This window comes from Vombatus ursinus, unplaced genomic scaffold, assembly GCF_900497805.2.
Source record: "Vombatus ursinus unplaced genomic scaffold, bare-nosed wombat genome assembly UNPS02014773.1, whole genome shotgun sequence".
In the NCBI taxonomy this organism is placed as follows: domain Eukaryota; kingdom Metazoa; phylum Chordata; class Mammalia; order Diprotodontia; family Vombatidae; genus Vombatus; species Vombatus ursinus.
This window is the reverse complement of record NW_020954551.1, coordinates 9,549,969-9,573,996: the sequence shown is the minus strand read 5'-3', so window position 1 is coordinate 9,573,996 and position 24,028 is coordinate 9,549,969. Positions and strand designations below refer to the sequence as shown.

Genomic DNA, 24,028 nt, shown 5'->3' with positions numbered 1-24,028 from the left:
GTGCGACCTTGGGAAAATCATTTCTATCAGTCACCTCCTTTGTAAAATGAGGGGGGCAGCCAAATTGAGCTTTAAGGTCCTTCCAACCCTGAGCTATTAAAGTTACAGGGGACAGTCTAATGTCGAGGTTTTGATGCTGACTTATCATCTGTCAAGTATTGCTTCTGGTGTCAGAGCTTGGTTTGCACTGAACTATCTACACTTTTTTTTTTCATCTTTGGTGGAGGGAATTTTCTTTTAAAAAAAAATCTGAATTTAGACACCAGATAATGGACATTTCCATACACATACACACACACACACACACACACACAAATACATACCTATATATATACACACATATACATATATATTATGAAACTATTACATTATAATATGAAGCTATTGAAGTAGTCTCCTAATTGATTTCTTTGCTTCCTGTCTCTTGCTTCTTCAATCTAGCCTTTACACAGTTGGTTCTTGTATAGAGGATATATAACTCAAGTTGAAATGGGAGCCACTAATCTATAATAAGAATTCCCATGGGCTGCATATTCATTTAGTTTTAAAGTATAATGTTATCTATTTTTTATTTTATTTTATTTATTCTGTTAAATGTTTCCCAAATACCTTTTAATCCAGTCCCTGTGGCACTCCAAAGTGTTGGCAGCTTTTGACAGCTCTGTTCTATTTAAGTGCCAAATTCTTCTTTCAATCCATTTGGCCATGGTGATCTCTGGCTCAAGATTCTTCAGTCACTCCCTATTGCCTCTAGGATCATCTGTAAACTCTGTAGATTGGCCATTTAAAGCCCTTCACAATCTGGCTTCTTACTACATTTTCAGCCTAGTTTCATGTTGCTCCCTTTCATGACTTCCATGAACCAATCCAACTGGCCTTTTGGGCTTTTTCCTGAGCACTGAATTCCATTTCTGCGTCTTTTCAAAGTCCCTTCTCACCTGTTGCAGTCAGAATCCCTAGTTCCCTTCAAGCCTCAGCTCTGTTCTGCATCAGGACACAAGTCTCTCCTGACCCTCCTTGCACCCCCTTCTCAATCAATCTTGGGCTTACCTTTCTGTTTCCATGTTGTATATATCCCCACCACTGCTGGAATGCATGCTTCTTGAAGCTGGTGGTTGTTTTTCATTTTATCTCTGCACCCTTCCCTCAACACCTAACATTGTTTCGCATGCAGTAGGCACTTGATCAGTACTTATTAAATGAATGAAATATTTTTTAGGTACTGAACTGTGTAATTGTTATGCTCACTATCCCTCCCTTCCGCCAGTAGAGTGTAAGTAAGCTCTTTATGGTCAAGAATTATTTCTTTTCATTTTCCCCACTTTGTATCCCTAGTGTCCAACACAGTATGAGGAGCATGATAAATGTTTAATAAATGTTTATTGTTGCTGTATTCCATTTTTTTGGAGCCACTGCCCTCAGTAAACAGCAAATTCAAGCAAACAAAAACAGGTTAATAACTAAACACTCAATTTCACAAAAGACAGTTTTTACAATCAAAGTATTTCCTGTATTGCATAAGCTGTTTCCTCTCTTGGGAGGAGGAGGGCCATTGTAACTGACTGGTTAACCAGGCTGTGTGGAGAGTTGCTCAGGATAGTTTCGATTTAAAAGAAAAAAAAAACAACTCACAATTATTTTAGGTCTGAATTATTCAGAATAGCTAATGACAACAGTCTAATAAACTAGATCATCTCAGCCCTGTTCACCCCTTCCCTGTTGTGCTCTATGGATACAATCTCTGACTCCAACCTGGAGGCTGTATCAATCCCTTAGATTTCCTGGTGCCATTCAATAAGGTATTAATTCAGAAAGAGTTTAAGGTGCCTTCTCGCTATAATGTGATTTATATTTCCTCAAGCTAAGTTCAGGAGCCTGGGGGCAACTGTCTAGTCTCCTAGAGGCTCAGCCACTGTCTGGTGTTAGGTTTATAAAGTACTGCATCAGAACACAAAGTGATGAGGATACTTGTGCCCAGAGCCTTCACTAGCATATGGTGACAGGGGCATTCTCCTCTGTGCTACCAACGGCCATAGCTTTTGGTGAAGTCCAGGTGAAAATCTTTCTAAGTTGTACCTCTAATCATGCTAACAAAGTAAGCTCACAGGTCTAGAGATGGAAGGGACCTTGGAGGTCGAGTCTAACCTCCTGATTTTATGGATGAGAAAAGAGAGAGAAAAGGGATTTAAACTCAGGCCTTCTGATTCAAACTAGCGCTCTTTCCCTATAACTCAGGAGAAACTGACTCACAATAGAGTGCTCTTGGAAACCAGGATGCCAGAAACCAGTTGATGCTAGAGGTCACCTTCAAACTTCCACTGTTAAAGGGAGAGAGAAGTGTGATGTAACACTGTAGGTATGAGAGATGGATCTGATATGTAACAGAGCAAGCTCCATATGGAGGGTTTTTTTTTTTTTTACAACAAGCTTTATACTTTAGACAAATTTGCAATTGATCAAAGGTGGTAGCACCTTTTATCACCATCTTCTACTGCCTGGGCGTCCTCTAGCCATTCTGATATGCCATTTCACTTGGTGATTTTTGATGTCCAGATTTCTTGAAGCAGATCCGACATTAGAGCAATACTCAAGAGCAAGATCATGAAATCTTCAAAACCCAGTTTATTCTCTGTTTGCTCTTCAAGCTCAGAAAGGATCTCTTTATACTTGGGTTTGTTTTCTTGTCCCTGTGAGAGTAACAATTAAAAAAAATGTTCTCAGAGCACTGTTGACACCCCATGTTTGTAGGTGTTCATAGATTTTCCATTTTCAAAATTTTAATCTGCTGGGTTGTAGGACCAGTGCCTAGAAAACATTCATATAGGTCTGCATTTCTAGGTTCAAGAATAGTTTTTTTTCCCCCACTCCCACCAAATAAGATTGCCAAGAATTCTGAAATATAATTGCTGAGAGAAAATATATGTGCTTTGGAAGACCTTCCACATTCAATTCACTCATAAATCAAACCCAAACACAGAGTTCACACAAACAGAAAGATTGACGGTACAAATATGAATCACATTATTAATGGAGGGCCTCAGTTCAGACTACAACTCATGAATAATCTTTCCTGCCAACACTGCAAACATTAAGGTCATTCCACTCAGTAACCTAGCTATTTGGATTCTCATTTATCATCTTGGCTTAATCACCAAATGCTCACCCACATGCTAATTGTCAAAAATAATCATGATAATGACTAAAGAATATCTCTTGAAAGCCCTGGAGAGAATGTAGCTTCTGCACACAGAGCAAAGCCATGTTTCTAGATTCCAATCAGAAGCCAGGTCATTGTCATTCTACTTGCACACATTTTCTCTCCTTGTCCCTTTCTGTCCAGTAATATTCTAAATTCCAGCCAACCTGCTTTGCTGGCTGTTCTTTGTACAATTTCCTGTCTCATTGCCTTTGTCCAGACTATTCCACATATCTGGTATGTCCTCCATTGAGAGAAATTATTATTAATAACTAATGATTTGAGGAGATTCAGGTTTCCTTTATCATCATTTCAAGACCTCAGTCTCTAAAGGTTGAGCTAACCTTCTTCTCTATCCAGACCCCACCCAGGTGGGGCAGCCATTGTGCTCTACTCAGATTTGGGTGGGCGTAAATTCTTTGAATATATTTCCCAAGGCTGGAGGGAATTTAAGAAGTAAATGACATAATCCATGTTCAGGTCCAGCCCCTCATCATAATATTCATTCTCTCATTAATTGTTAATCAATCAGAGTTGATAGCCACCCTTGGAAACACCCAAGGGTGCAGAACACCAATGGTCATATAACCCATGAGCCCACCACCACGATTGTCTTTGGTCTAAGAAGTGTCTGAATGACCATCCTTTTACTACAATGCAGGTATTATTAATAAAATGATTAAATTACCCAGAAATTATGTTCCTCTAACCTTTTTTTTTTTTAAACAACCTGGGGATTTATTCCATTAGAGAATGTCCAAGTTAGGGCTTATTTGCCCTTTCGGGCTTTGATCTTTCTTAGGTAGAACTCAAGTTCTTTGCCCTCCAGCACGTCTCTGTCTGCTCGGTCACACTGGCCTGACCTCGATGTGATGCAGGCAAGGAGCTTGGCCTGCTGTAACTGTCCCCCCAGAAATGAGCTGAGCTTGGCATTCTTCTTCCGTCCCTCATATTTCTTCTGGATCTTTTTTGACCGCTTTTTATTTAATTTCTTCCCCCTCCGGAGTCGGCTTCGCTCCCTTCTTCCAGCCCAAGGGCAGGGCATAGTGGGACTCACACACCACTGGCGGTCTGGGGTGCTATCGATGAGCACGAAGCAATTCTTCACCAGTGCCTTGGTCCGGACCAGTTCATTGATGCATTATAGACCACGTCAATAATCCTTTTTTTTTCTGGTACAGCACTCGGAGCCCCAGGAGAAGTTGCCTACGTCCAGCCTCAGCGCCCGCTACTTTTTGCTGCCTCCTCGATCTTGGTGTTGGTGGGCCGGAGGCCCAGATCATACTCGCGCTTCTCGTGGTAGGAGTTATGCTTGCCTCCGGTCTTGCGACGCTTGTGCTAGTTGTCCTGGGAGATCCCCACGGTTGGCGAGAGCTGTAAAGAACGCTCTAACCTTTTAAAACACCACACCCTCTTCAGCACCACGACCTTTTGGATTCTCTAGTGCCTTTGAAGATTCAGTTCAGGCGATATCTCCTATGCAAAACCTTTCCTGATCCCTCCGTTGTCTACAATTTCTTTTTGCAATTATAGTCTTATTTTTTAAATGATCCATATTTACTGATTTAGATTCAACAGACTGTAAGATCCTGGAGGGCCTGGGTTATTTCATTTTTTTTAGGTTCAGTGCCAAGCACAGTGCTTTGTATTTAGTTGATGCTTAATAAATGCTTATTGAATGGATGGATGAAATAGACACGATTATCTTTCTCCTCTAAGACCATGGCTCCCCACAGCAATATAGCCCTCTATGACTGAATGGAGACATGGTGGTTGTTCTATACTGTGTTAAAATATCTTATAGACTTGGTAAAAAAAAAAAATACGGGGAACTTTAGCAAAAAAAAGGTACAAAACTTTGCATTAAAAAATTTAATCAGTTTCACCAAAAGCCCAAGTCAGACTGCCTGCCTGACATGATGTAAATGATGTTTTGTTGAGTTTTTGACTGAATTGACAGGTGTTTGGGCTTTGTTTGGAAATGCTGGGTTTTTCAAGCAATGAGCCAGTGGGGTGACCTACTCACCTGTCTGATCAGAGAAGCAAATCTTTTACACTTTCTTCAGGACCTGTTCTGTGAGGTCCTATGGAGAATTGGGTGAGGGAAAACACATGGTGTAATGGTAATTCCTTATCTCATGTTTTATTTCAGAATATGAAGAGGATTATAGGATGGAAGACAGGGTAGAAGAGAGTTATTTACCAATCCCAATCCAATCTCACTTTTACATGAAGATAAGTAATGGTGAGCTAGATTACATTCCTAGGGCTGTTTGCTTCTGGGACTTAGTCCATAGATGGTTCCTATTAGCTTATGTTTCCTTCTTGCTTGTAGAAGACAATTATTTTCAATCAAATAGGATATAACAAGATACTTTAGACCTTTTCACCAATACCACCAAGGAGGCTCAGGAAAAGAGGGGTCCCCTAGAGTCCATTGAAATAAAGTTTCCTCATGTGGAAGGTAAGTCCAGCATAACAGGTGGTATCATTAAATTGGGGACTATACATATTTTTGTGTTTTTGAAATATGAGTGGTTACAAATTTTCTTCTGTTTATCCCACATTTAGGACGGACTGCCAACAAATCCAAAGAATCTTGGATTAGAAAGGACTTCAGAAGTCACTGAGTCTAATCCATATCTAAACAGAAATTCCCCTGGCATTACTACCAAGTGGCCATGCAGCCTCTGCATGAAGCTATCTGGGAACTGGGAACTCATTCTTCCCCAAAGCAGTTTTACTGTTGGACTACTCTAATAGCCTTTCCTTATATTAAACTTTAACTTGCCTCTCTGCAATTTACCCATGTTATTCATGGGATCATAGATTTAGAGATGGAAGGGACCTTGCAGTTGGGTCCAAACCCCTCATTTTGCAGTTGAGGAAAATGAATCCAAGAGAAGTAAAGTGATTTGCCCAAGGTCACACACGTAACATTAGAGGCAGGTTTTGAACCCATACCCCAGAGAGCCAATGCTCTTTTGGATATATCATGCTGTCTCTGCTCCTTTTTCTGTCCTCTAGAGCCAAGCAGAATAAATCCATGTTCCACATGACAACCTGTCAAGTTGTGGAAGATAGCAACTATGTCTTCCTTATCTTTGCTTCTCCAGGCTAAATATTCCAAGTTCCTTCAACTGATTCTCATACAGCATTATTTCCAATCCTCTCACCATCCTGATTGCTTTCTTCTGGACGTACTCTAATTCAGGGGTTCTTAATTTTTTTTGTGTTCTGTACCTCTTTGGCAGTTTGGTGAATCCTATGGCTCCCTGCTCAGAATAATATTTTTAAATATTTGGAGGAAATACTCAATTTCAGAGAGTGAAAATGATGATGTCGTTTTTTCCCATCCAATTTCATGGGCCCCCAGTTTAAGAACTGCTCTAGTATGTCATTGTCCTTTCCAAATTGTGGTGCTTAGGAACTGAAACAAAACTGAACACATGGGCTGTCCAGGATGGAGGACAGTTGACCTATCACCTTCTTTATCCAAGCACCAACATCTACATGAAGCCTGACAACTATTTTTATCCTCACTAAAATACTTTGTGTTTATTATACATTGTGTATGTGTATTAGAGAGCGGCGTGCACACACACATACATGTGTCTTGACAGAATGTGAGTTCCTGAAGAGCAGGGTTCATATCTTTGTACCCACTTACTACTTGGTATATATTTTGTATGTACTTAATTATGTACATGTTATCTCCCTTATTAGAATGTGAGCTTCTTCACAGCCAGTATGGGAATTTGTTCTACTTGACTAAGCCTATTTGTTATAAGGGGTTTGTTTTGGGGGGAATTGAGAAGGAGAGAAAATACATGCTTGTTAATTGAAATAATAACATAAAATTTAAAAGTGAGCTCCTTCAGGGAAGGGATGATGTTTTTACCTTTTTTTGTACCCACAAACTAGCACAGTTGCCTGACATGCAGTAAGAACTTTATAAATGCTTGTTGACGTTGACTGACTAAGAGCTTAATAAATAATTGATTGATTATTCTGAATGCTGTTTGCTGCTTAATGCAGCTGGAGATCACCATAGCTTATTTGGTTGTCATGTTATATATATATATATATATATATATGTATGTATATATGTATGTATGTATCGATGTATATTCAGGTTGTACTCCCCCACAATGCTCAATCCTTTCTCACCATGATCTGCTGTCTATCCATCCTTCCTTCACCCTGAACTTGGGCAGTTGATTTTTTGAATCTAAGGCTAGAACTTTTAAATTATTCTAATTCAATTTCATCTCCCTGGATTCCACTAATAATGCTAGCCTTGATTCCAAATAGTTCCTGTTTAAGCTTCTTGACCATCCCAATCTGTAATCTTGGATCTCTAAAGATGGGGATGAATACTAATAAGGCAACCCATCTAACTGCCTTCTATTATATTCTCTTGTTTTAATAAGTCACTGAAGATTTGACAATATCACATAAAATGGCTCACTATGACTCACTGGAAACAGACACCCACCAAGCCCATAATTAAGTAAAATTTTTAAAGGGCAAATATTAAAAGAACATCCTCTAAGGAAAACCACCCAAAGATAACACTTTCTTTTTACTGGTGCAAAGTTTATTCCAAAGTAGTTATTCTTTTTACTATCTTACTATATGTAGGGTTTCTGTGAGGCAAAAAAAAATCAAATCTTGATTTAAGATAGGAAATGTCCCTCTAGCAAAGCGATATTTGTGGCTTGGACACTGCCTGTGCACTTTAATCTCCTTACCTGGATGAAATTCATAAACTGGGTCTTCAGTAAGTTTTTGGCGACGGATTTACTGAGTTTACCATCTGGGTCAGAAGAGTTATTATAAATCAGAGCTGCAGTAGCAAAGGCTTTTTCCAGGTCTGAGCCTTTCCCCAGAGCTATAAAAGAGATTACATGCAAAGCTATGTTATATGATGGAAAATGTGATCTAGAGACGCAAGAGCTAGCCTTTCTTTTCTTCTTCTTTCTTATTTTTTGCTGTGCTTGCTTCTTTTTTTCCCCTCAAGTACATGTAAAATTTTTTTTTAACATTCTTTAAGTTCCAAATTCTTTGCCTACCTTCTTCTCCCTTCCCTGAGAAAGCAAGCAATTTGATATAGATTATAAATGTGCAATCATACAAAACACATTTCTGCATTAGCCATGTTGCAAAAGAAAACGCAGACCAACCCCCATGAAAAATAAAGAAATATTTTAAAAGTTTGCTTTGATCTGCATTTAGACTCCCTCATTTCTTTCTCTGAAAGTGCATAGCATTTTTCATTATATGTCCTTCAGAATTGTATTGGATTTTTGTATTGCTGAAAAAAGCTAGGTCATTCATTGTTAATTATCATACAATATTGTTACTGCTTACAATGTTCTCCACTGCTCACTTCACTTTGCATCAGTTCATATAAGTTTTCCCAGGTTTTTCTGAAACCATCCTGCTTGTATTTCTTATAGCAGAATAATATTTCATCACAATCATATGCCACAACTTGTTCAGCCATTCCCCAATTGATGAACATCCCCTTAATTTTTAATTCTTTGCCCTACATAAAGAGCTGCTATGAATATTTTTGTACATATGAATCCTTTTTCTTTTTCTTAGATCTATTTAGAATATACTCCTGGTAGTGATATTTCTGGGTTAAAGGCTATGCACAGTTTTATCCCCTTTGGGCATAGTTCCAAATTATTCTCCACAATGGTTGAATCTGTTCACAACTCCAACAAATTCTTTAGGATCAGATTATTTGGTTTCCAATTAATTTTTAATCTATGTTTCCATGGCCCTTTATTGAACATAATTTTTATTTCATTATGGTGTAAAAATGATGCATTTAATATTTCTGCTTTTCTGCATTTGGTTGTGAAGTTTTTATGCCTTCGTATATCATCAGTTTTTGTGAAGGTGCCATCTATAGCTGAGAAGAAGGTATATACCTTTCTATTCCCATTAAAGTTTCTCCAGAAGTCTATTATTTCTAAATTTCTAAAATTCTTTTCATTTCCTTAACTTCTTTTTTGTTTATTTTATGGTTAGATTTATCTGGTTCTGAGAGGGGAAGGTTGAGGTCCCCTACTAGTATAGTTTTGCTATTTCCTCCTATAACTCATTTAACTTTTTCTTTAAGAATTTGAATGCTATGCCATTTAGTGCATGTATGTTTAGTATTAAAATTACTTCATCGTCTAGGGACATTTTAGCAAAATGTAGTTTCCCTACTTATCTCTTTTAATTAGGACTATTTTAGTTTTTGCTTTATCTGAGATCGTGATTGCTACTTCTTCTTCTTCTTCTTCTTCTTCTTCTTCTTCTTCTTCTTTCTTCTCTTCAGTTGAAACACAATAGCACTGGCTTTAGCCCCTTAACTTTATTCTCTATGTATAAACAACTTATTGTAGGATTCTGGTTTTTAATCCACTTTGTATTCCACTTCCATTTTATGGGTCAGTTATTCCCATTCCCATTTCCAGTCATAATTATTAACTTAGTATTTCCCTCCATCCTATTTTCCTCTGTTTATCCTTCTCTGTCTCTCTGTCTCTGTCTCTGTCTCTGTCTCTCTCTCTCTCTTTACTTTGCCCCTCCTCTCAAAAATCTATTTTACTTCTGATGACTACCTCCCATATCCTGCCCTCCCTTCTATCATTCCTCCCCTTTCTCTTATGCTTTCCCTCCTCTCACTTCTGTGCTGGGTAAAATAGATTTCTATACCCACCTGATGTGTATGTTATTCTCTCTTTGAAACAATTCCAATGACAGTAAAGTTCCAGCATTGCCCACAACCCCTCTATCTTCCTTTCCACTGTGCAAGCTCTTCCTTTTGAATCTCTTTTATGTGAGATAATTAAGAACTATCTGTTCTAAAGGAACAGGGGAGGAGATGGGAGTGAAATGTAGTAGAGACATGGTTTCCTGGGAAATAACATGTGCTGGACTGGTCCTTCATCAGTCCTTTGTAGCTCACTTGATGGGTGTGAGTGGGAACAGTGGGGGGAATGTTTTACTGACTCCTTCCATACAAATTTGCACTCTGTGAATGGCAGCACTGTTCATGTATCAATTAATTAATCAATAAATCAGCATTTGTTAAGAGCTACTACATGCCACGTGCTGGGCTAAGCACTATTGGACACGAAGACAAAGAATCAAACAATTCTTGCTCTCAAAGAGCTAATATTCTATCAGGCTAGACAACAAGGACACATATAAATATAGTTAGAATAAGTTTAAAGAGAATAAGTACAAATAAATACAAGAAAGATAAGTAAATATATTAGGATGTTAGCTCTTTGAGATTAGGGTCCGTCTTGCTTTTTGATTTTCATCCTCAACATTTAGCACAGTTCTTTGAATACAATAAGCTCTTAATAAATGCTTTTCACTCATTCATACAAGGTTGTTGGGGGGGGGTGAACATAATAAAAGCCTGGGGCATCAGGTCCTCCTTAGGTCCTCCTGCTCTAAATCTTGGTCTCTTATCTCTGCACTAATCTATCTCTTTTTCTCCCTACACTATAATTCTTGTGATGCCATGCATGGCATATTATGGTGGCAGTGAATGGAATGTGTGCTAGGGAGAGACTGGTGGCAGCTGGGACCTGAAAGCTGCCACTTTAGAATGCCTGTTTTTTGGTCTTGGGTTTCATGCCCTTGTGCCATCTTGGGCTACCCATGGTCATCTCTACTAGTCTAGGATCATATCAGGCTGTACATGGTGGGCACTATAATCAGGGAATGAAGAAAAGATCCACATTAGAGTTAGAGCCACAGGTTGAATTGCACAAGTTCAGTGTGGTACGGTAGAAGAACTCTGGATTCAGAGGGGTAGAGGAAATGGGTTAAAATCTCAAGTGTGCCACTTTCTAACTGTGTGGTCACTTTACTTCTCTGGCCTCAGGCTGTTCATCTATAAAATGATGAGTTTGAAGTCAAGGCCCTCTATGATACTTCTAGCTCAAAAACTATGGTCCTATATGTGACACTGTACAAGTCATATCTCTGAGCCTCAGTTTCCTCATCTGTAAAGTGAAAGATTGGACTTGATGGCTTCTAAGATTCAAGAAATCTACAAGCATTGTCACTCTGAATCTATAATCCTACATGTGACCTAGTACAAGCCCCATCACCTTTCTGGGTCTCATTATATCTATGAAGACTGCCCCTATGCTCCTGTCTCCATCTAAATCTCTGATCCTAATTTCCCATTCCTATAGCAGAATGCCCAGAGTTAGGCATACTTGGCACTGTTGCTTCACCTTAAGCTTCAATGGATGGGCATGCATATTGAGACCATGGACTGATTACTCCCACAGATGTTGTTTCATCAGCTAGTCTAGACTGTTCACCTCTAACCCTACTCCTTGGCTTCCTAGCTTCTTTCTATGTTCTACCACAAAATTCTAGTGCTGACATATCCTCTGCTCTCCCTTGGCTATGCCCGGTATACTTATTTTGTGGCTGATGCCCATGACATAGTGAATGACATTTCTTTATTCTCAGGCAAAATGCATTAGGCTTGACAGGTGTATTTCTGAATGTATTATGTAATATGTTTCTGAATGTATTAATTAAGAAATATACCTGTCAATGTCTTCCAAAGGGAAAGAATTTGTCTGTTCATGTGTTTAATTTTTAAACTTTAGTATGTATAGAATATCTGCAGTCCTGAGCCTGCCTGGTTGAGAGATGAGCTGTGCTTTATAAATAGATCAGCCTTTAAGAAGCAGACAGCTTCAGGAAAAAAAAATCACATCTTTGAGGTAAACATACTCTCTCTAATTGGCCTAGCAAGCCTCTTGTTTTGACCTGATTTTAGGACTTGAGAAGCTTGGTTGCTTTCATACCACTTGCAGAGAAAAATTAAGCAGCGATCTAAGACCTGAGCATGTTAGAACTTGATAAGACTTTAGCAGTCATAGAACCCCTCATTTACAATGAGAAAGATGAGACCTGGAGAGACTCAATGATATAAGACTCTGAACTTCCCACTGGAAGGGGCCTTAAAGATTATCTTGTCCAGTCTTCACCTTTGCAAATGAGAACTCTGAGCTCTTCAGAGATTAAGTGGTTTGTCCAAGGTCATCAGATCATGGATTTAGAGCCAAAAGGGGCCTGGAGACCTAGTTCCATCACTGAGTTCTATAGATGAAGAATTTGAGCCCTGGAGAAACTGAGGGATTGCCCAAGATTACACCAATTTTCCAACAGATCTGTGATCTCATCAGCTTGGGTTCTTTCTCAGATGTTATAAAGCATAACTCATTCATGCATGACTATCATAGGTCAATCAGTCAATCAATAAGTACTTATTAAGCACCAACTAAGTGCCAGGCATTGCACTGTGCTAAGCACTAGAGACACAAAGAAAGGCAAAAGACAGTCCCTGTCCTCAAGGAGTTCCCAGTCTAATGCAAATAGTTTCCTGCAAACAAGATAAAGTAGAAAGGGAAGGCACTGGAGTTAAGGAGTACAAGAACAGATTTCTCATAGAAGGCAGGTGGCTGTTTGTTTGTGTCTTTCCTTAATTTCTCCACAGCAGGGCTATTCAACATGGTGGGGAACTGCCTTCATTTCTTTGGACATTAAAAGGAAACCAATGGAGCACACAGGCTGTTCACTGATGATGTGACTTTTGTCAAGAAATCTACAAGCATTGAGTAAGCACCTACTATGTGTCAGTGACATCACTAGGTGCTGGGGATACAAGACCAAAGAACAAAACAATTTCCATTCCTGAGAAGATTATATTCAATTGGAGAAGACAACATGTATATGTATAAGTATGTATAAACTTTAGATACAATGAATGCTAGACGGTATAGTGAGGGAGGGCAGTAGAAGATGGGAGGATCACTTTGAGTTTGAGTTCATCTTCAAGACAGTAAGGAAAGGAGTAGTAATGGGAGGAGCAGAAGGAAAGGGGGATAAAGATTTACATAGCATCTACTGTGTGCCAGGCATTGTGCTAAGTGCTTTACAAATATCTCATTTGATCCTCACAATAACCCCGTGAGGTAGATGCTGTTATTATCCTCCATCAGAGGCTAAGTGACTTATCTAGGGTCACATAGCTGGTAAGTGTCTGAAGCTCTATATGAGCCCAGGTTTTCCTGACTCCAGATTCAGTGCTCTGTCCACTACACCATCTAGCTGCCTTCAGAGGTGAGGAGAGAATCTATTTCGGGAATGAGAGATGGCCACTGCGAAGGCATGGAGATGGAGATGCAGTGTCCAAGAAAGCCAGTTTGGTTGAATTGTAGAGACTTGAGGTTTCAGAGCTAGTAAATCGAACTGTGAAAAGTCAAACCTAGACGTTTTGATTCATCGTCTGATGCTTTCCCAATACATCAACTATTCAGCCATGGATGGAATTTTTGACTTCTTTAGATGAGGGAGAAATAATCTCTTGAAATCTGGAAAGTGTGCTTGGACTCTGTCCTTGGGATGAAAATTTGCAGAATGTCAATTGTTTTAGAGGAGCTACTTCTACAGAGGGTCTCTAAATAATGCCTGGAAAAGCTTTGCTGTTGTTCAGTTGTGTCTGACTCTTTGTGAGTCTGTATAGGGTTTTCTTGGCAAAGATACTGAAGCTGTTTGTCATTTCCTTCTCTAGTGAATTAAGGCAGACTGAGATTAAATAACTTGCACAGAGTCACCAGCTAGTGATTGTCTGAGGTTAGATTTGAACTCAGGTTTTCCTGACTTCAAGCCACATTTTCTATCCACTGGATACCTCAACTGGAAAAGCTAGTGATATATATTTATATACACACACACACACACACACACACACACACACATACACATATACATATGTATGTATATATATATATATATATATATTTGATATTTGAGTCTGATTGGATTCCAAAGGTGGGGAGCTTCTGACATGAGCACCCCTGCCTTCCAAAGTCCCTAGGCAGTACTTCCTGCTGCTTTCTGAATTTGAATTATAACTTCAGTAAACTCAACAGATCTCCTCCAAGCTCATGACTAGATAAATTTCCTCTTGTCGCAAACAGAATTAACAAGGGTACTGTGACCTAAGCCAAAGCAAGAATCTATTATTTCTCTTCAGGTGGCACTGGCACTTTGTGGAAATGATTGGTTTTTTTTTTCCCTAGAGGGATTGCCAGAATAGGTTGCAATGGGGATGCATTGCTCATAGGTAACATTGGACTTGAGAGTCAGAGGAATCTAGTGTGTGGAATGCTGAACTTTGAGTCAAGAAAACCCGTGTTCTTTGACACTTAACACTAACTACCTGTGTGACCTTGGGCAAATCACTTTAACCTCTGTGGGACCTATCTGTAAAATGGGAATATAGGAATAATGATCGTGACAGACTTATAAGACTATTGAGAGGCTCAAATGAAAGTCTTTTGCAAACCTTACGGTCCCATGTACTTATCAACTATTAATATGAAGAGGTTGGACAAAGGGACCTCTCTTTTCAGCAGCTTGAAGCCAAGCACTGTTTTTGCCTCTCTTTGTATCCCTAGCACATAGCACAGCACCTGTTACAGTCAACACTTAGTCTATCCTTATTGATGATTGATTTTATGATTCTGTGTATTTTTATCAAGGATGCCATAGGTTGTGTAGACCTAACTGGGCAATGCCACATATTCTCCAGTGTTTTCTGTGGGTTTGTGTTGGTCCTCCATGGGCTTGTCAGTTTTTAAATTCTTCCCTATCTCTTTTTCCGCACTGATCCTGCTCTTCCACTCTGAAAGTGAACAAAAGAAAGGAGGGAAATCCACAGCTTACAGAAGGATGAGGGGAACAGTGGAAGATAACAGAGTGTGGTTCAGCCAGTGGCAGGCTCTCAACCATGATTTCAATTCCATGACGTCCATTGCATGAGATAAGATTTTTAAAAAGCACTTAGCACAATGCTTAGCACATAGTAGGTGCTATCTAAATGCTTATTTCTGTTCCCATCAGTTCTGTTCCATTCTAGACTCTAAGTGCTAGGCTCTATGTTGGATGTATGGAATATACAAAGACAAAAATGAAACAATCTCCATCTTCAGGGAGTTTACTTTCTCTGAGGGAAGGGTGGTGATAAAACATGTCCATAGAACTTCCTCTGTTCTAAATTTTCAGATGATTCAAAGAGGAGACATTCTATCTGTTCTAGGTTTCCCTGGCATTAGGTGCTGCATTCCCATTGCCAGCTGTGGAGGTAGAATTGTGGACACAGGAAACTTGGAGGGACAGAATAGCTATTGGGACATACCCAGATGCCTCGCCACTCTTCTTGGTTTCCAGAGACTTGGGCTTGGGGAGATCAGCTTGAAAGGAGATAAAAAATATCCTTTCTTTGACTCTAGTTGCCCACCCCCTTATGACTCAGCCCCTCATGAGCTAAGAGCCTGTGCTTGGTGAGGGAACTCTGACAGAAATCTCATGTAAAAGATTAGCTGCTGATTCATGTATTAAAGCACTCAGTACGTGCAGCGTGAGACGTAGCATGACATAGTTGTTTGTGTTGGGAATTTATTTGTAAGGGCCAGTAGTTGCACCTCCAAACTTTTTGGTCCGCTGCCTCTCATCTCAGGAACAGCATCCACATTGCTCCATCTTTGTTATCATCTGTCCATTCATTCAAGACACTTCCCTGAAGTCTTTCTTGATTCCCCAAAGCAGAAGTGATCTTAAGCTCCCTTGGAAAAGCTCATTTTGTCTGACACCACCCCTTCCCTCCCCCCCCACCCCGTGTACTTTATACCCTGAGGCAGATAGGAGGTATAGTCAATAACATGCTGGAGCTGGAACTCAGGAAGACCCGAGTTTAAATCCTGCCTGTAGCTCTGGGCAAGTCATTTAACATCCATGTGCCTCAGTTTTCTTAGCTGTAAGGTGGGGATATTAATAAAACCTACCTCCCAGGGTTGTTGTAGCAATCAAAAGGAATTTGTAACAGCACTTAGCACAGTGCCTGGCATACAGTAAACACAATATAAATGCCTATGCATTTTCCCTTCCCTGACATCAAACTTAAATCCACCTTTACTCAACTTCCCTGCACTGCTTCTAGCTCTGCCTTCTGGAGCCAAATGAAGTAAATCTAATTCCTTTCATTGTAACTGCATTTAAGTACTTGAAGACAGCCATCATGCACTCACTCCTTCTTCCCCTCTCCCTCCAGTCTATTTTTTTCTGAGTCAAATAATCCCATTTCTTCATATGGCATGGACTCCATGCCTTTTGCTGTGCTGATTGCCCTGCTCAGAACGCTCTTCAGTTAGTCACTGTTCTTCTTAAGCCATGGTGCCCACTGTCCCCTGCTGCTTACAAGGGAGACCCGCTACTTAATTGAACAGTTCAGCAGACACTTAAGCCCCTGATGGGTGCAAGGGATGCCAACACTGGGCAGAGAAGGGGAAGGCAACTTCTTTACAACCAAGGAAATACAGAGTAATATAGAGTAATTTCAAGGGGGAGACAGAAAAAAAAACAGAGACAGAGATGAAAGATACAAAGAGAGACGAGACAGAAAAAGACAGACAAGATGGACAAAGATATAGAGACAGAATGATTGTGCTAGTGAGGAGACTAGGGGAGAGGACAACAAGAAAGGTCATCATATGAAGTAGCTCGAGCAGAACTTTGGAGGAAGCTAGAGATTGTAAGAGTCAAAAACAAGGAGAAAGGGCATTCTAGGCATGAGGGACAGCTTGGGCAAAGACACTGAGGTGGGAGATAGAGCACCCTGGGTCCTAATCTCAAGATGACAGTCAGATTTTTGTGAGGAGAAAGTTTGAGGCAAGTACTGTTATACACTGCTTGCAGTGTAAATAACCTTAACTCGAGTGTCAGGAGGCCTGAGTTTAAATGCTGCCTCTGGGCAAGTCACTCAACCTCCCTGGGCCTCAGTTTCCTTTTTTGTAATAGAAAGAGGTGGAACTACACAGACACAGACATCCCTTCCAACTCTATGTTTGAGAGCTTAAAAGAACATCTCAAATCTAACTAACTCTTGCTGATCTGATGGAACTCAAAGAAACAACACTCAGTCAATTCTTGATAGCCTACAGTGACTCATAAGAAGAGCTTATGTCCCTTTTCCTTATACAGATATGTTGGTAGCCATGATAACCCCTTTATGGAAATTTTACCTGTAAATGGATTCCAATCAGATATAAATGATTTGAGGGTTCCCTGCTCCACTTAGTAGAGATATTTGAATTGATTGCAAGGAACCATGGAATTATGGAATGTTAGAACTGAAAGGAGCCTTAGAGGTCTTTGAATTCAACCTCAGGAAACTGAGGCCTAGAATCCCAGTAAGAATAGTTGGGCACATGCTGAGACCACACAGCTAATCACTGGCAGAACCAGGACTAGATCCTAGGGCTCTGGCCTCCTATTCCAGGGCTGGTGCCTTTGGATTTGCTCAGGATCTCACATGTAGCATACTTGATAACATTGGCCCTAGATGCTGAGGGCCCCAGAGGGACCCCCATATGCATTATTCTAATTTTGGGCACGGCAGCATACTCTTTCAAGCCAGAGAAGATGTTTTATTAATCACACTTGTTTTTATCTCTCTGCATCTTACCTTTCACAGAAGACAGTTGTTTGGATATCGGGATGCTGTCAATGAAAATGAAAGCAACATTAAGATTCAGGGAGACTTAATTGGGGGATTGCCATGAAAAAAAAAACTGTCAACAAATTTCTACTTTCTTTCAGGTAAACTACGACATGACCATGGCCAATTTAATCTTTTTTTTTCTTTTGCAAAAAGCCACAGAGCAAATGAGAAACCGCTCCCATTCTTGAAGACTGTTAAAGACAGTCCCCAAAAGGATAGAAGAGGGAAATGATTCCTTTCTCTCCCACTGTGGAATCAATGGACACATTTTACATATTTGAATAGCCTGAAATGATTTCCCTCTTTCACATGTCAGCTGAGATGGCTTATTTATCTTACAGTAGATTTTATCTGGAAAATCATTAACAAAAAGCTTCAGCCTCAAATGTTTCCCAAGAGGTGAGTTACATTAACTTGGGTTAATCAGATCATTCTCAGTTAATGGAGAGAGGTTTTTTTTTTTTTTGTTTTTAATTCTTTTTGAGGTCAAAACTGCGAGATGGTCCTTGTGATCTTTCAATTCAATTTAAAGGTGGATTTCTCTGGTTAAAAGGCTCCAAGCTTGCAATCCGCAAGCTCCGAGGCCTTTGACATTATTAACTCTTGGTATTAGAGCAGCAAGCCAGAATGAAAATGGAAGTCAAGCTGGACCACTGACCTTTTCAGCATTGTTGGAGACAGGGAGGTTGCTGGAGGGGATCCTGAAGGATGGGCTTCCCCTCCGAAGCAGGGCTTTTGATCCTTGGTGCTCACAGTACAACCACACATTCTCTAGTCTCTTGTTGTCCCTAATCATCTCTAGGCAACAGCAACTAAGGGAAGCTGACAAGTGTGTGTGCTGTATATTCCGTGGAAGAATAGAGGACTGTGTAATGAGCATGCAATCCCTGAGAAGGCAGCTTCTAAGCAATCTAAATAAACTCACAACCCACCAATCTGTGCAATAGATTGAGGGCAGTGTTGGAGATGAGTACAATAATAAAGCCTGTCTGAGAATGTCATTGCAGATTATAAATGCGTAACTGCACACCAGAGAGGCAACATAGTGTAATGAATGAAGATCTGGAGTCTGACTTGTTGGAGTCAGGAAGAACTAGGTTCGAGTTCTCTGACAGTGTCCAGTGGTGTCCAGAGCTGACTCCGACCAGTAGGAAAGAGCCAATTGTTCTGCGGCCAGACACCATGCTAAATGCTGGAGATACAAAGACAGAAGTGATTTCACAAATAATCCTTGCCCTTAGGGAGCTTATATTTAAATGGAGGAGACAATCTGAACAGAAAAGTATATGCAGAATATATTCAAAATAAATACGAGGTAGTTTTTTGGGGGAGCCAGTGTTAGCTGCTGGGAACACAAGGGAATGATTAGAAAATATGAAAGGGTTAAGACCTACACAGATGGAGGGAGTGCCCACATTGGGTTTAATACATTTTACTCCTCTTTCCACACTCTATGGTCTAGCCAAACTAGCCCTCTTTCTATTCTTCCCAGGGTGCCTTATCTTCCACCCCAGTGTCTTTGCCCAAGCTGTCCCTCATGCCTAGAATGCCCTTTCTCCTTGTCTTTGACTCTTACGATCCCTAGCTTCCTCTGAAGTTCTGCTTGAGCTACCTCATATGGTGACCTTTCTTGTTCTCCTCTCCCCTAGTCTCCTCACTAGCACAATCTTTCTGTCTCTATATCTTTGTCCATGTATCTGTCTGTCTTTTTCTGTCTCATCTCTTTCTGTCTCTCTTTGTATCTTTCATCTCCGTCTCTGCTTTTTTTCTGTCTCTCTGTCTCCCTCTTGAAATTACTCCATATTATTTTGTATTTCCTTGGTTGTAAAGGTGGATTTAGGTTTGATGTCAGGAAAGGGAAAATGCATAGGCATTTATATTGTGCTTACTATATGCCAGGCACTGTGCTAAGTGCTGTTACAAATATTATATCATATGATCCTCACAACAGCCCTGAGAGGGATCATTATTCCCATTTTACAGTTGAGGAAACTGTAGCAATCTGAGGTGAAGTGGCTTGCTCAGGGTCCCACAGCTAGTAAGTGTCTAAGGCTAGATTTGAATTCAGGTCTTCCTGATTCTAGACCCAGCATTCCATTGCTGGATATGCCACAATCTGTCTTCTGATGGCAGGAAAAACTTCAAACAATTAGAGCTGTCCTCAGATGGGCTGGGCTTCCTCTAGGTGTTGTAGGTTTTATTCCTGGGGGGTTCTCAAGTAGCGTCTGGATGACCACCTGTTGAATATGTTATATCGGGAATTCCTTTAGGGTGTGGATTAGATAAGGCAACCTCAGAGGTCACCCTGAACACTGAAATCCTGTCATTCTATGAGTCGGGAAGAATTGGATTGAAATCTTGCCTCTGATACTTATGAGCAGTGTTAACCCTGGCAAAATCATCCAGTCTCTCTGAGCTTCAGTTTCCCCAACTGTAAAATCAGCACCATAGTGGTATCTACTTAGTAAGGTTGCTGTGAAGATCAATTAAGATCACGTATGTGCATTGTCTCTGGAGTTTGAGGTTCAAATCTGGCCTATGACACTTACTACCCTTGTAACTTTGGCGTCAGGTTCCTCAACTGTAAAATGAGGCAGTTGGGCTAAATGGTCTCCAAGGTTTGTTGTTCCAGATCTATGAACCTATCGACTTAGATCAAGCACTTTGCCAACCTTTAAATGTTACATAAATTTGAGCTGATAAACTTCTGGTTGGCAGAATTCATCACAGGTACGATGTGGGTGTTTTTACCCTGAATGAGTCCCCTATTTTCTGGCCCTTGGAGTGAGAATAGGTGGGCACGGGCTAATAACAGCTCAAATTTCCATAACTGTGTGCCATTACAACATGCTTTACATACATAACCACATGCACTGGGTGGGTGGTGAGGAGGCTCTGTACAGATGCCCAGCATGTCCTCCTGCTCCATTCTAGTGGCCAGTTCCTCCTACACATGGGCAAGGAAATAGATTCATTTTGCCTTTTGGGAAGCAGACTTAGCAATATTGCATTTACACATTTTATGCAAGAGTTCTCCATTATTTTTTAATGAGCCGGCTGTTTTGAATTTGTTGTCCTGAAGCCACTGGGCGTGATGATCAGTGGAAGGGTATTGAGTGACTAGAGTTCAATTCCCAGGCCCAGTCTTTGGTTAAAAGACATGGATCCCCAGCCTAGCCAGACAGTAACTCTATGGCCCATGGCATACAAAGAGACCAGTAACAAATGGCCTGGGGGATTGACATACCTTCCTGATCTTGGGGTAGCTCAGTTCCTCAAAACTGATGAATAAGGATACTTAACTGCTTTTACTCTCCTTGGATTTCAATTATCTTAAAAAATAAGGGGGAAAAGGAGTTCTTAATTTTCCATTTGAGATTTACTCAAACCTTTCTGAACTTTGCTACATCTTTAGACAATCAAAAGTACCTTTTAGGGGGAAGGAGAGGCCTCACTTACGAATAAAGTATGTGTAATTGCAGTGATACAGACTAGCATGTATGTGTAATTAATGTTTATTATCTTATGAATTAACACAGTAAATTAAACAAGAATCTAGACGCTGTGATTTTTAGTAATCATCCAGAGATGACTGGCTTAGTGGATGGGGCACTGGACCTGAAGATAGAGAGAACTGGGTTCAAATCTTACCTGTGACACTTAATAGCTTGATGACCCTATGAAAGTCACTTACTTCTCTGAACCTCAGTTTCCTCATCTGTAAAATGCAAATAATAAGACTGCCTACTTATTTCATATCTACCTCACAGGGTTATCATGAGTATCAAAGAGAGAATGCAGGGAGGTGGCTATATGGGTACCAGCTGTTATCATAATAAGATCACAGCTGTAAAGTTGGAAAGCACCTCAGAAGTCACTTAATCCAACCCCTATTTTTTCAGATAAGGAAATGGAGGCCCCCCCAAAGTAAAGTGATTTATCCAAGGTGACGGCACATAAGAAGCCTGGTTTCAGAGAAGCATGAGGACATATGAATAGATGCAGAGCAAAGTAGAACCAGGACAACATACACAGTTACAACAATATCATTAGCAACATTTGAATTAGCATTCTCTTATTCCAGAACCCATGTTCTTCCCACTGTTCCATCTTTGATAGCCTGGTCAGCTGATTAAAAAGATAAACTACTTTCAGAGGAAGGCCAGATGCCAGCACCCTGTTATTTGAGGTTCAGTTTTGACAAGAAATAAGGCATTCATAAGTCATTGAATAGTTAATAAATGAGGGTTCATTTTTGCTTTAATATTCACAACAAGCAGTAACACTTAGCTTCTACAGATTTGCTCCCTTTTTATCTCCATATAGAAACATGTCTGGTCAGCAGGGTAGGGCATAGTGACTCACGTGGTCTATTAGACACCCACCAAATTGGAGACAATCTGACTACAAGTGGGTAAGACTTTTCGTGCCCTTAGGTAATTAGGAAACTGCATCAAAAGAAGCAGGGATAATTCAGATCCTGAAATAGCTTTGTTTTCTTTTATGGAAATCTAATCTCTGTTAGGAAAACGGAGAAACCCTCATCGTATTACACCAAGCACCAGAGATAGAAGGTCTTTGACATTTTGCTAAACCAGGCATTAATTGGTGATCTCAGACTTTACAATGAGTGGGGTGTAGAAGCACTTGATGGGAAAAAAAACTCATTGATATCCTTATGATATCTGGAAAGATCTGACTGATACAGTCAAAATGTGTCTCATGGTGGATGAGAAAGGCTAACTTGCTTCTACTGAAAGAGTAGCTAATTTGGAAGAAAACATTCATTTTTGGGAAAAAGATTAAATACAATCTTTAGTATGGAACTTTTCAGTTTCTAAGGGGAATTATATTTAGAATTAATGTCATTCTTTCAGTCCCCCAACAAGACTTAAGGGAAGAGGATTTTGTGTTATTTACTCTCTATGTCTTCCCAGCATTTGCTTTTTTCTTCTTGTTGTTTCTATCTACATTGTTGTAGTAACTGTATGTATTATTCTCTTGGTTCTGCTTACTTCCCACTGTTTCATTTCATATGTCTTCCTATGCTTCTCTGAATCCTTCAGTCATCTTTTTTAATAACAGTTATTGTTGTTCATCCTTCATTTTTGAAGAAGACCAGTGGCATCATGGGGTTATGCCTTGACTTGTGTGTGAATTGGATTTAAGTGAGTCAGAGCCGTACAAAGTTGTCAACCTCACTCTCTCTTCCAGAGTCATTGAAGTTCAGTGGCAAGACAAAAATCAAGATGACTGGCAATGGCATAGGATGCAGTGGATGATTTTGACATCTTCGATGTCTGACCAAGCTCTAAGTGCTCCACGGCTCCTGCTTTGGCTGCCTTCATGGCAATTGAAACAAATTGTTCTCATCAGCCTACTTCACTGGGGAAAGTCTTTACAAGCTTGGGATAGACACATCCTTACCTCATCAGTAGGCTTAAGGCCTGTTGGCTACCATCAACCTGGTCTAGCCCATCTACTGAGATGGTTTTCCTGGGGCATGTCTGCTGTACATGGCATAGCTTCTTGGAGTCACAAGTGAGAGCTGGATGGCAGGTGAACACCAAAGATGAATGAGCAGTCCTGAAAAGGGTTCCTTATACTAGTCTTCATACCAGAGGTGCTAGTAATTGTGTTTTAGAGGATATGATTAGCTCATAATAATGCATAGTTCACATAAAAATAATATTTCAAAGTTTGCAAAAATGTCTTAATACATTTATTTGACTTTCACATCAACTCTATGAAGCAGACGAGGAGAATGAGGGTCAGGGAGATTAGAGGCTTGCTTAATTTCCCAGTGCCATTAGGTGGCAGAACCAAGGCTCAAAACCAAGTTTTTTTTTTATTCCATGTACAGACAGACTTGATTTATGGTAACGCTCAGCTTGCATAGTAGGATAATTATCAAATGTGAAGTGTGGGAGGGCCTTTAGAGAACAAAATCTTTGGAAAAAGAAATTGAGAGTCATAACGTGACTTATTCAAGGTCACACAGTGATCTAGTGGCAGAACTGAGATTAGAAAACAGGTTTCCATAATCTTACTCAGCTACTCTTTTCCCAACAATAACAAGCCAGATTAGAAGCGCTGTACCATCCCTTCGGTCAGATTTTCCATGGGGCATGAATTATGTCTGTGAGCTCATCATTTTTTTAAAAGAATCATAGATATAAAATTCAAAATGAATGAAAATGGGTCTTCTACATTGAATGTTT

General features: G+C 40.0%; 1 protein-coding gene and 1 pseudogene across 1 annotated transcript; both read right to left on the bottom strand.

Moving 5' to 3' along the window:
* Positions 1 to 1,363: 1,363 nt before the first annotated feature.
* Positions 1,364 to 18,575, bottom strand: SNTN (sentan, cilia apical structure protein). Its single transcript, XM_027864043.1, has 4 exons — positions 18,466 to 18,575; positions 17,772 to 17,806; positions 7,951 to 8,090; positions 1,364 to 2,687 (listed from the first exon to the last, which is right to left on the bottom strand). The coding sequence occupies exons 1-4, from the start codon at positions 18,573 to 18,575 to the stop codon at positions 2,529 to 2,531; spliced, it is 444 nt and encodes a 147-aa protein (XP_027719844.1). The 3' UTR covers positions 1,364 to 2,528.
* LOC114044273 lies at positions 3,966 to 7,387 on the bottom strand (annotated as a pseudogene).
* Positions 18,576 to 24,028: the final 5,453 nt, after the last annotated feature.